The 11,370-nt window shown below is 39.4% G+C and overlaps 2 protein-coding genes across 3 annotated transcripts; one reads left to right on the plus strand and one right to left on the minus strand.

The window, feature by feature from the left end:
* The first annotated feature begins 381 nt into the window (after positions 1-381).
* Positions 382-4,763, plus strand: LOC141786296 (uncharacterized). Its single transcript, XM_074665035.1, has 6 exons — positions 382-483; positions 3,285-3,413; positions 3,567-3,707; positions 3,943-4,054; positions 4,170-4,383; positions 4,679-4,763. Exons 1-6 carry the CDS (start codon positions 445-447, stop codon positions 4,761-4,763), a joined length of 720 nt encoding a protein of 239 aa, XP_074521136.1. The 5' UTR covers positions 382-444.
* A 386-nt stretch (positions 4,764-5,149) lies between these two features.
* On the minus strand, positions 5,150-7,503 carry LOC141786310 (uncharacterized). Of its 2 annotated transcripts, none has more exons than XR_012597663.1 (4): positions 7,358-7,503; positions 6,087-6,355; positions 5,466-5,742; positions 5,150-5,336 (listed from the first exon to the last, which is right to left on the minus strand). XR_012597663.1 is itself a non-coding variant. In XM_074665043.1 (4 exons), the coding sequence occupies exons 1-4, from the start codon at positions 7,385-7,387 to the stop codon at positions 5,314-5,316; spliced, it is 612 nt and encodes a 203-aa protein (XP_074521144.1). In that variant the 5' UTR covers positions 7,388-7,503; the 3' UTR covers positions 5,150-5,313. The 2 variants fall into 2 exon arrangements, 1 of the variants encoding a protein (XP_074521144.1); XM_074665043.1 differs by having other exon boundaries at positions 5,453-5,742.
* Between the last annotated feature and the right edge of the window lie 3,867 nt (positions 7,504-11,370).

The raw sequence follows: 11,370 nt of genomic DNA on the forward strand, positions 1-11,370 counted from the left end.
TCCTGCCTATTCTACAGTTGTAACAAAAATAATTTTGTGAGGGTAGAAGGGCAGGGAAAGAGGTGACACATGAAAGCGTTACATTTGAGGGAGACCAAGAAGCAATGCCTGGACCATCCAGATCTTCTACAGCTATTACAGATGGTAGGTGCTGTTCAGGCTTAGCAGTAGCATAGGAAAGTTAAGGAAGATATAATGTTACATCTGAAATTTTGAATTCTTTTTGCTGTCTCAACAACAAATATTGGTAATGAAACAACCTTATTTCCTTTGTTTTCATATTAGACTGGTTAACCATCACTGACCCCAGCAAGGCCATTTCTCAGTGTGCTGGCAGTTCTCTGCGTAATCATGATACAGAGAGTCCCTTACTTGTCAGCATGGACATCAGAAAAAGCCTTGAAGAACAGGACATGGCACTGATCTCCTTCTACAAGCGGCCTAATGTGGAATGGGGACGACCCCTCAATTGCAAACTTGAAGGTAGCTTCAGTTAAAAGCTACAATTGTCAAAATCTAACTCACTTATTTACCTTGTGCTTTTGCTACCAAAATTGACATTGTTTTACAGGAGATACTGCTATTGGAGAGGGCGTAACCCATTTTTTCTTCTCAACATGCATAGAAAAACTGAAGTCAGGGTTTTGCATAAATTTTGGTATGTATTTTTTTTTTAGCATTTTCAGCATTGTCAAATTTCTAAAAGCTCCTCTTAATGTTGGCCAGACTATCACCAAAATAAAATGCAGTTTCTGAGGAATCACTCTCATACACACCCAGGGGAAACACAAATGCGGACAGAGCCATGTTCATTTCAGTGTATCGCCACATTTATTCTGTGGTCTCAACATCAACAAAGTAACAACACCACAAAGCTACAGTGCCACCTATGGACCAAACTTAGTATAGCACTTCTGGTAATCCAATATACTACAAGGCCTATTTCTTCTTATTGTTCTTGATTAATGTTTTTTATGTCTTAACAGCAGGTAAAAAGCTTACACGTCTTTTTGAGGGGGAGCCTGGGCATTAAGTCCCCTCAGCTTCTCACTTTCTAGTGGAGAGTGAGATGTTCATGATGGCGGGGAGAATGATAGGCCACTCCTTTCTTCATGGAGGACCATGGGTGCGTCTCAAAGCTCCAAAGTTCCATCCTTCCTTCCTCCACTTGCGTCGTTCTCTTGCGTCTTAGTCCCTCCCACCAGAGATGCATGGGAGAGACGCGAGGAAATAAAGAGAGGAGAGAGGAACGGAGGAGATTCGTTTTATAGAGCAATGGGACATCCTCTCCTTCGGAGCGTCACATGAAGCGACGAGTTTCAGTGATGACGGCATCAGCTGATCACCTCTGGATCATCTGTCAGTCAGCTCTAACAGCTGTTTGTGCGTCTGGGCACGTGCGCTGTAATAACTCTGATCAAACAGAAACAGTAACAGAGATTTGTCTGTTCTTTTAACCAGTTAAACACACACGTAACCATAAAGAAAACTTGCTCTCTGTTTATTCTGTGTGCTGTTTAGAAGCTCACGGATCACTTTTCCGGTAAAATGCGTAATTGTGAGATTATTTATGAATTATTTATCCTTTATCTTGAGCCCATCTGATCGTGAACTCTGAAGCTTCAGAGTTCACGATCAGATAAAGTGGGTTATATTACTATCAATATGACCCACCTTATTGTGTCTCAGGAAGATATTATTGATCAGTCAGTTTTTTGTATTAATCCTCTGATTATATTGATTTGATGATGGTTGTGTTCAGTGTTTTGTGATCTAAACTCACAGCAAACCCTTTAATACCAGATTTATGATCAGTTTCTGAACGATCCTCTGTGCCCGTCTTCAGCTCGTCTTTTCTCTCATTAAACTCCGTTGTGTTTGTGAAGTTTCATGTGAAGTCTGAGCTGCTGCAGCGTCCAATCAGAGAGTGATATTCCATATGGGGGCGTGTCGGTCAGTGAAAAGACTCCCGCAAAGCCGGCTCTCGTGTCTCCTCGATCATAGCTCCTCCGATCAGTCTCCTCTCTCCTCTCTCCTCTGAGCGCAATTATCGCTTTGGGACAGTCTTCAAAATGGCGACTGGGAAAGTACTTCCGGTGTCGTGGAGGAGATAGGACGGAGGAAGCACGAAGTTAACGCATTGAGACGCACCCCAAGTCTTCAGGGACTCAGCCCTGCTTTTGTACATATTCTGCTTGGTGGGAGTCCTGACACTGCCACCGTTACATTGGAGGACTGTCCAGACCTGGACATCAGGGAAACAATTAGGCTTGTATGTTTAATTAAAAAACAGTTTTCTGTCTTTCGGTAATACGTTGTACAATGTGGATACCTTTTTATTTGATCAATCTTTATTTGTATAGCGCCAATTCATAACAAGTGTTATCCCAAGACACTTAACAGTAGAGCATAAAACTCTTCATTTTGTGGATACACATATAAACATATATAAAAACTAGTGCTGTCAGACGATTAAAAAAAATAATCTAATTAATTAGCGGATTTATTATTAATAAATCTAATTAATCACATTTTAATCTCATATCTGCTTAAAGTACCCTAATAAAGAATTTGAATTCTAGGATATTATAAAATTTTTGTGCATGACTAATCAAATGAATACACTAAGAAGTGAAGATTTATAAATCCACATTTTTATTGGTGATTAAATAAAACAAAAGTCAGGGCAACTTGTCCAGAAAATTCTTAGCTCAATCAGGCAACTCAAATTTCACTTTCAGTGTGTTTCATAAATCAAATTCAAAATAAGAAAAAGGTTGAGGACATCCAGCAAACCAGTTAGGCCTGATGCATTATTAAAGAATGTAGTAAAAATATAGATAAACCAATTCAATAATAAAACAAGACTAAGTCTTAAATATGCCATTCCTGTTGTCACCTGGGCTTTGTTTTGTTTGACTAGAGACGCATGTGTGAAGTGACGTGCCACTGCCATGTACGAGTCCTCCTGCTGGCCAATATTAAAATGTTTGTGTGCTATGATTAATTGCGATACATTTTTATGACGCACTAATTTGTGGTGTAATTAATCTAATTAATGCACTAAAGTAACTGCCCTATAAAAAACAAAAACACATATGTATACAAATATATACTCCCAACACCAAAATGAATCCGTATATCCCTTTTATTGTGTATCCATTAGGAATGTGTGTTAATATCAGCAGAGTATTTGTATCAGCCCACAACATGCCATCACTAACTGCCATCTCTGGTATCCATTGTCCTTGACAAGATATTTTACATCCCTTATTGTCTTAAAGCTTGAAGGGGGATCCATACTGTCTGATAAAGATAAACAAAGCATCCAGGACTTGGCCTTTGCATGGGACCTCCCTTCCCTAACTGAGAACAACAGGAGGTGGCTTTTTGAGAAGCTGTTGATCCATGCTGTGAGTGAAACTTAGTTTGATAAATGTCTATCCAAACAGACTGTACATTTGTTTTTGAGTCTTTTGAGTTACTTTTTGGTAAAATAAAAAAAAAAAAAATACTGCACTTTTTCCTGATGGTTTCTGTTCTTACTCTCTTTTTACTTTTAACAGGTAATAGGACGTGTGACACGGCAAATAAAACAGCTGAGACGAGGTCTTAAAGAGACACCATTGTGGACACTGATGACCAAAAGACCTGACACAGTGGCCCTACTCTTTCCTAAAGATGTGGCAGGAAATGTCTGCGCGGAGGTTGAATTTATTTTAATATTATCTTTTAGTGCTGTAGAAAATGTTTTTTATACCTTGTAGGCATCCATTACTGTCCATTTTTGTCTTGTTCTTGTTACTGATGTATTCCTATACATTACTTACAATTGACATCATTGGTATCAACCAGTTATGTTTGACCAAAGAGTGTAATGAGTATTGATTTAAGAATCAAAATTATTGTCTTAGTCATTCTATTTTCTTTTTTTCAACATAGGTACTTCTTCAGCGAATCACATGGCCTCGTGAGGATGACAGTGATGATGAAGACTGTTCCATCGAAACTAAGTGCCGCATGTCAGGCTATCTGCGACAGTTCATAACCAATGGTAAGTTTACTCGTCTTAAGAGTTTGTCTAATCTTCTGTTAAGTTAAGCTGTTTGTGCAATAGTTGGCTATTTATTCTAATGACTAATCATCACCCATTTGAATCTACTTCGTAGCAACACCAGCTGAACTCACCAACTTGGTGAAATTCTGGACCGGATGGGAGGTCGTACCACAGAGTCTCTCTGTGGAAATCATTGGGGGCAGATACCCCACATCATCTACCTGTTTTGAGACCTTGCGCATTCCAGGGCATTATAAGGACTACCCATCTTTCAAAAATGACATCCTGGCCTGTATTTGCACTTGTCATACTGGATTTGGTCTTGTGTGAGCTACATCTGGGCCTCAGTTTATGCTTATCAGACATAGTGGCTGAAGTTAAATGTTGTTTTCAAGCTTAGGTGTTCATTATGTCTTGAAGTTGTACAGATATAGTTCTCTTTCTTTTATCTCAGACATGTAGATCCTTCACGTACCTTGACATGTTTCGGCGGAAACTTCCGCCTTCCTCAGAAGTGTCAACAGATGATAGATATGACGTGTTAAATCAGCTGGTGTTATGGAGGTGTGACTCTCCTGTTAATTTTTCTGACGGGGTCACGCTGTCCATTCCCCTGAGCAGGACGCTGCTCCAGGTGTGTGAGAGCATGTATGCCCCCACCTCCCTGTGCATCGTCCCTGGGTCCCGTTTCCTGAATTACGAATAGGGAAGCCATTGAGATCAGGAAACAGGGCCCAGGGATGATGAACAGGGAGGTGGGGGCATACATGCTCTCACACACCTGGAGCAGCGTCCTGCACAGGAGAACAGACAGCGGGACGCGTGACCCTCCTGTCAGAAAATTTGACAGGAGGGTAACACCAGCAGATTTAACACGTCACACCTATCATCTGGTGACATTTCTGAGGAAGGCGGAAGTTTCCGCCGAAACATGTCAAGGTAGGTGAAAAATCTACATGTCTGAGATAAAGGAAAGAGAACTATATCTATGTTTTCAAGCTTGTTCAGATTGATCTGACAGTACATTAAAGGTTCAACACAAAACAAGTCTTCCTGATCATTTTATTTAGGTATCTTGAAATTGCTCACAAAATTGAACTGCAGATATGTAGATATCACAGCCCAAAGACTGGGATGCAGCTCTTGGGTTGATTGCATCTCTCAAAGATGTCAGTTGTTCATCAGTCAGTGGGCATGCAGTGTGTGGAACAATGACACTCAAGTGATCATCACAAGGAAGTCCACTTTCTTCCCAGTCAATGTTGGGGATATCCATGCCCTACAAATAGAAAGCATTTTAGATTGTATAAAGTAAAAGTGGACACACTTCAAAATATTTTGTGCTTTTAGCAGATCTGATTCAATATCTTTAATTAAATGATTTGTTCTAATTACACATATGCATAACCTCTATGCTGTCTGGTCCCGGAACTGGATTATGTGTGCGACCAAGTTCCCACAGCTGGTTAGGAGTCATGTGGCCCTCTGTTCTTAGTGAATGGTTGTCCCAGCCACTGTGGAAAGTATCGAGGTCATCCTGCAGGCGTGGGAGGAACACAAAGTGGCAGCAGAAGAGGTGCATTTCATTGGCGATGCTGAGGAAGCCCTCTTCTTCAAGGTAGTGGAGAACATCATAGTAGATGCAGGTTACAGCTGTCCACAGGTCTCTCCACAGCCGCTCAATTCTGGAAAATGTAAATACATTTTTAAAAAATAATCAAAAAAGTGTTTCTAATTATCTGTTTAATTTGTTTAAAATATTTTTATCCCCAATGGATGCACAAAAAATAAATGTTAAAATATCAAATATATTTCAAACAATGAATTTCTTTATTTTGTATTTTTGCACAACCCACTTAAGATTTAGAACTTGTTTCATACATACTGCATGTCAATACAGCCTATGCATATGTGAAAAAAAATTGTACATGAAAGTTCCCCAGTAAGTAGTTGTCTGCCAACATACTACCACAGCACAGTATGAAAGAGGTGGCAACCTAGCATCTGGTATCACTATTACTGAACATACCGTTGGTTATGAACACTCTTCCCGGATATAAATGTTTGTATGTCAGTATGTTGCTCTCTTTCCTCCTTTTCTAAATTGATGAGACTGTGAAGCTGTGTCAGTTCGTTTAAAATAGCTGGACAAACAGTCAATTGACCTGACAAAGCATTCAAAAACACAAGTTCTTGTGTGCAAGTAAACTCCAAGAAGTCTAGGTCCAGAGGCATACGTCCCAGAATATTCTCCAATCGAGAGCGAAGCCTTTCCAAAAGATGATTAAGCAGTTGCTCCTAGGAGAGAAAAAATTAAATTAAAAAAATTACCCATAGAAAAGCAGACCCATGATAAGTTCTACTATTTAGAGAGTGCAACTTGTAATAGTAATTGCTTCAGATACTTGAACAGTTTAAAATTAGATGGCTATTGACAATTATTACACAACAACTCGACAGTGACCTTCTGATCCTCACTCTCTACATTTATAACTAGCAGGTATCTGCGTGAAAGAGTCCTTTCTCATGCGCAACCCTAAAGTGGTATATAAAATGAATGCTAAACTATTGTATCACAAAATCAATCTAAAATTCACCGGATGAAAGGCGAATCTGGGCCTCTGCAGGACAATATTAATCATTTACGGCTGTCATGTCCCACCTCGGTGAAGTTCGTTTCAGGTTGGATCTTCCCAGGCACCTGTTGGTCCTTATATCCATACAACTGCTTAACCGTCGAAGACCCAACGCAAAACTAACTTCACAGCGGTGCACAACCAGACTGCTGCGTAAAGCAGGTAGGTCCGTGGAGATATGCCCGCTGTTCCCCCACCCCCATGCACCCAAGGGCGGCGGCCAAAAGAAAACTGACTAATGTAAATTACGTTATACTGCAACCGTGTATCACAGTTTAAATGTCGGTGTTTAAAGAGCAACTCGGGTTTTTTGACACCTGGACCTTATTTATAGGTGTTTGCATGCTCTATACTCATTCAGACAAACATCGTGCAGCTCGGAGTCCTTCAGAAGTTATTTAGATCCAACCGATTTTAGCCGCACTTCGCGGAGGCCATGGCAAGGGAGCTTCGGCGCGGCACATAATCTCTGCAAAATCGCTCATTTCGGCTATATTTTGTCATCCATCGCTATCCATCGTTATCACAAACACGCTCCTCTTCTGTTGCCATAGGCGAACACTGTCCACAAGCGCACCACCAGTTCGCATTGAGTCGTGGACATGCTAAATAAGGTCCAGGTGTCAAAAAACCGGAGTTGCCTTTTAATGTCAGTAATACTCACCGAAGCGATATCTCTTCCGTTGCTCGACATGGCTGAGTAGCCGGTTTCTTCTTGTCTCGTTTGTTTGTATGTTTTTTTTTTTAACTTCTTTTGTTCTCTTCCTCCGTATTTTTCTCCTTCTGTTCGCTGCTCCTCTTCTCACGGTACCTCTTCTGCTTTGCAAAACGAATTGACCCTTGGTGACCTGTCATGGTGTCAAATGACCAGTGGAGCGTAACCTGATTGGCTGAGCGTTGTACGACTTGACCAAGGGATCGATTGCTTCTCCTTGGTTACCCGGATGTTGAGACTGGATTATTCTTGACACTGAATTTCCTGACACTGAATTTTCTGGCACCGAATTTCTCGGGACATAGATATTTTTTTGATGTTGAATTCTTTTTAACACTGATTTTTTTTCGACTGGATTTTTTGAGATGTTGAATTTTTTTACACTGAATTTATTTCAATATGGACAAATATAAAAGGAGGAGAATAACCAATCAGCGCTTGAAATTCGATGTTTTTTAATATTCAAAGTCCAATTTCGATGCTGAAAAAATTCAGTGTGAGAAATTCATGTTCAAATCCTGATGGCACAGTTATACTTCCATACCCTTTTACCCTTAATGTTTACAGCCTATGTTGATCTCAGGACCAAGAGAAAAGCCTTTGACATTGTCATGGCAGTAAGGAGACTTCAGGAGGAGAAAAAAATTCTTGTCATGGAGATGAACCACCATTGGAAATCTCTTTCAGCTCGTGGTAAATCTCTAAAGGGACAGTCCTGCTTGGTTTCTGGAGCAGTGATTCAAAGTATGTATTTGAATTTCACATTGCATGAATGTGCAAATCAAAGTCTGCTGATAACATTACTAAAACTGTTTTTAACTCTTAATGTTAATTTAAGATTCACCATGGAACCTAAATGAAGATGAGTTACAGGGTCTGCACAGTGTCATTGGAAAAAAGCAGCAGAAGATCAGAGAGATGATGACTCATGCAAGACGCTGCTACCTGCAAGTTTTGTCTGGAGCAGAGGACATCGACTTCCTGCAAGATGATCAGGCTGATTACTCTGATAGTGATTCTGAAGGTTCAGATGATGCACTGTGGAAGCCTAATCAAAGGGCCTTCAGTGCTTTTAACTTATTCACCTAAATCAGATGCTTAAAAGATCCATGTATCATTTCATATGGACATTACAATCAAAGCAACAATATACAGGAATTCAGTTGGATGGAATTTGGTGCTGCGGCAGCACGGTGGAATATAGCTGAGCACTTGGAGCTAACACAACCTGATGCTGGTTTGTGGATTTTTCATTTTCACTGAATGTTTTTTAGCAGGTTTGAATGTTTTGCATTTTATTATTCAAAATTTCAACCTCATGCAATTTTTATGTATGATTTTATTGAAAATCTTTAGGACATATTTTTTGCTGTGATTCTGAGTACTTCATCAGTCTGGTTGTCTTGTTGTCTTCAGCTGTGATGTGACTTACCAATTTGCATCATTTATTTTGTTTTGCTTCTTCTTGATAATAAAGACTATTTTTGCAAACTTGGCTTTGTGAATTCATAAAAACTTGGATAATCCTTGAAAATGTCATTGCTTAGCAGGCTTTGGTGTTCTAATAAAAATGTAAAATTGTGCTAAAAGAATGATAATATTAAAAATAAATGCTTCACTGTGTTAAGCCTTGGTCCTATTGAAATCATTGAAACAAAACAATACATCCCTCCAGAGCAACCTAAGATCTTTTTCAATATTGGAAGCAATGAAATTACACATCGATCCAAAAAAATGTGGACAATGGGCCTAAATTTATAAATCCCTGTATCTACATTTATAGAACAGAAAGTGCATTTCATACTTCGGAAACCGGAAGTGGTAAAAGGACCGTTTCACATTTTTAGAAAATTAAAAAAATTATTAACAATAGAACAGCATATTAAAATTTTTTTAAATAAAAACACTCAAGTGGTTTTTCTGTAAGTAATTAGGCTAACAAGTTTTTTAAATACATTATCAAGAAAGAACTTTAAAGGTGGCCCTATGCTCCCTTCAAATTTAGAACTACAACCTTTGGATTGATTTGCATGAAGCAATATGGCGCGGTTGGCGGGAGTTGTAGTTTTTTTTCTTTATGAAATATTAGTGTTTGATTATCAAAAAGTGGCAGTTGTTAAAACTGGAAAAAGTAGTACACTCGGACATATATGATGATGATAAACCAATGTATATAATCAGATTTCACATATCAAATTTCTTAATAGGAGAACTTTAATTTAACCCTTTTTTATTGTGCCCTTATCTGTTGATTATATCCATGTGATAGCAGGGCTCAAGAGGTTTCCATAACACTTTGTACCATGTCTGTACCCCTTTCTGTTGATGAGTTATAACCATTTGAATATCCTCAGAAGTCAGCAGTCAGGGGCTTGTATTTCAAAGCAGGAAGCATGTAGAGCCTTCATACTGACATATGTTACTCTCCACTTCAAGACCTTACCAACGATGTATGTGGTTTAGATATCAGACAATTTTTGAATTTTCAGATTTCAGGGCTGCAGGCCGGCAGATGAGTGGGTTCGGAAAGGGACTTGACAGTCAACTGATAAAATTAGACTTTAAGCTCTTTTTTTTTTTTTTTTTTTTTTTGTACTTTTTTTTTTGCATTTATTTTGTAATTATGTACTGACCAAAATGAGACAGCCTTAGATTGAGATAGACAGTGTTTAAAACACTTCATTGTCTTTTTTACACTCCTTACATACCAAAAAAGATCACACCCCAGATCTTTGTGAAAAGTGTCTGGAGGTTGGTAGCTACTATCAGTACCTCTGGCAATGTAAACTGATTAAAAGGTTTTGAGGTATAATCTCTCAAGAACTAAGTAATATCTTTCTTGCAGGTTGAATTTTAAAGGGACCCAGGCTTTTTGTGGTCGGCCTGCCATCTAGACATTTAACACTTACACACTCACAGCTTAATCCATGTGACAAGCTACTGTTATGGACCAAGTGTCTTCTGATTTCTGATTAACTCGATAAAAGATTTACTTTCAAATGTCAGTGATATGCAGAGATGGTCAGGGTTCTCCTTCATTCAGAATTAGTGTTGTATTGAGAGGCAATCAGAGGTGTTTTACAGAGCTGTGGTCTCTTCTTTTTGATTATTTGCTGACGGATCAGTCAGAGATCGATGGCCAAGCACCTGTAGAATAACATTAAAGTTCATTTTTATTCATTCATGTTCTAGACTGCTTATCCTTTTTTGGGGTCGCAGGGGGCTGGAGCCTATCTGAGCTGTCATCGGGTGAGACTAGGGTACACCCTGAACCAGTTGCCAGCCAATTGCTGGGCAACATAGGGAGACATACAACCATTTTCTATCAGACTCACCTAAGGGCAATTTGGAGTCACTAATTAACCAAATGAGCATGTATTGGTCTGTGGGAGAAAGTCTGAGTACTCAGAGAGAACCCATGCATGAACAGGAAGAGCATGCAAACTTTACATAAAAGAGTCCTGCCTGACCCAGGGATTGAATCAGCAACCCTCTTGCTGTGAGGCACATGCACTACCTGCTGCACCACCATGCCGTCCAGTTTGTACTGAACTTGAACTTTTTATATATTTATCTATTTATTTCTTCCCAATCAAAAAAAAAAATCTGTGATGTGATCTGATGACAGAACTATGATGCTATTTTGCTATATATTGTATTTATGTTCATTAAGAGATACTTTTCTTAACTTAAGCTGCCTACACTTTCACATAGTTGAGACTATCCAGCTGGAATAGAATAGAATGCTCTTTATTGTCACTCTCAGTGTGCTTAGTGTACAACAAAGTTGGAAGTGTATATGTCCTTTGAGGGGCCGATGATCTTCAGGGCTGTTTCCACAGTCTTCTGAGGCCTCGCTCTGTCTGCCTGAGTGCAGCTCCTGTACCAGGTGATGATGCAGTATGTCAGCAGGCTCTCTGTGCACGAGCGGTAGGAGGCCAGCAGCCTCCTGTCCAGATTGT

Source organism: Halichoeres trimaculatus, unplaced genomic scaffold, assembly GCF_033239565.1.
Source record: "Halichoeres trimaculatus isolate MK-OKI-2021-1 unplaced genomic scaffold, fHalTri1.1 fHalTri1_scaffold_25, whole genome shotgun sequence".
Classification (NCBI taxonomy): Eukaryota; Metazoa; Chordata; class Actinopteri; order Labriformes; family Labridae; genus Halichoeres; species Halichoeres trimaculatus.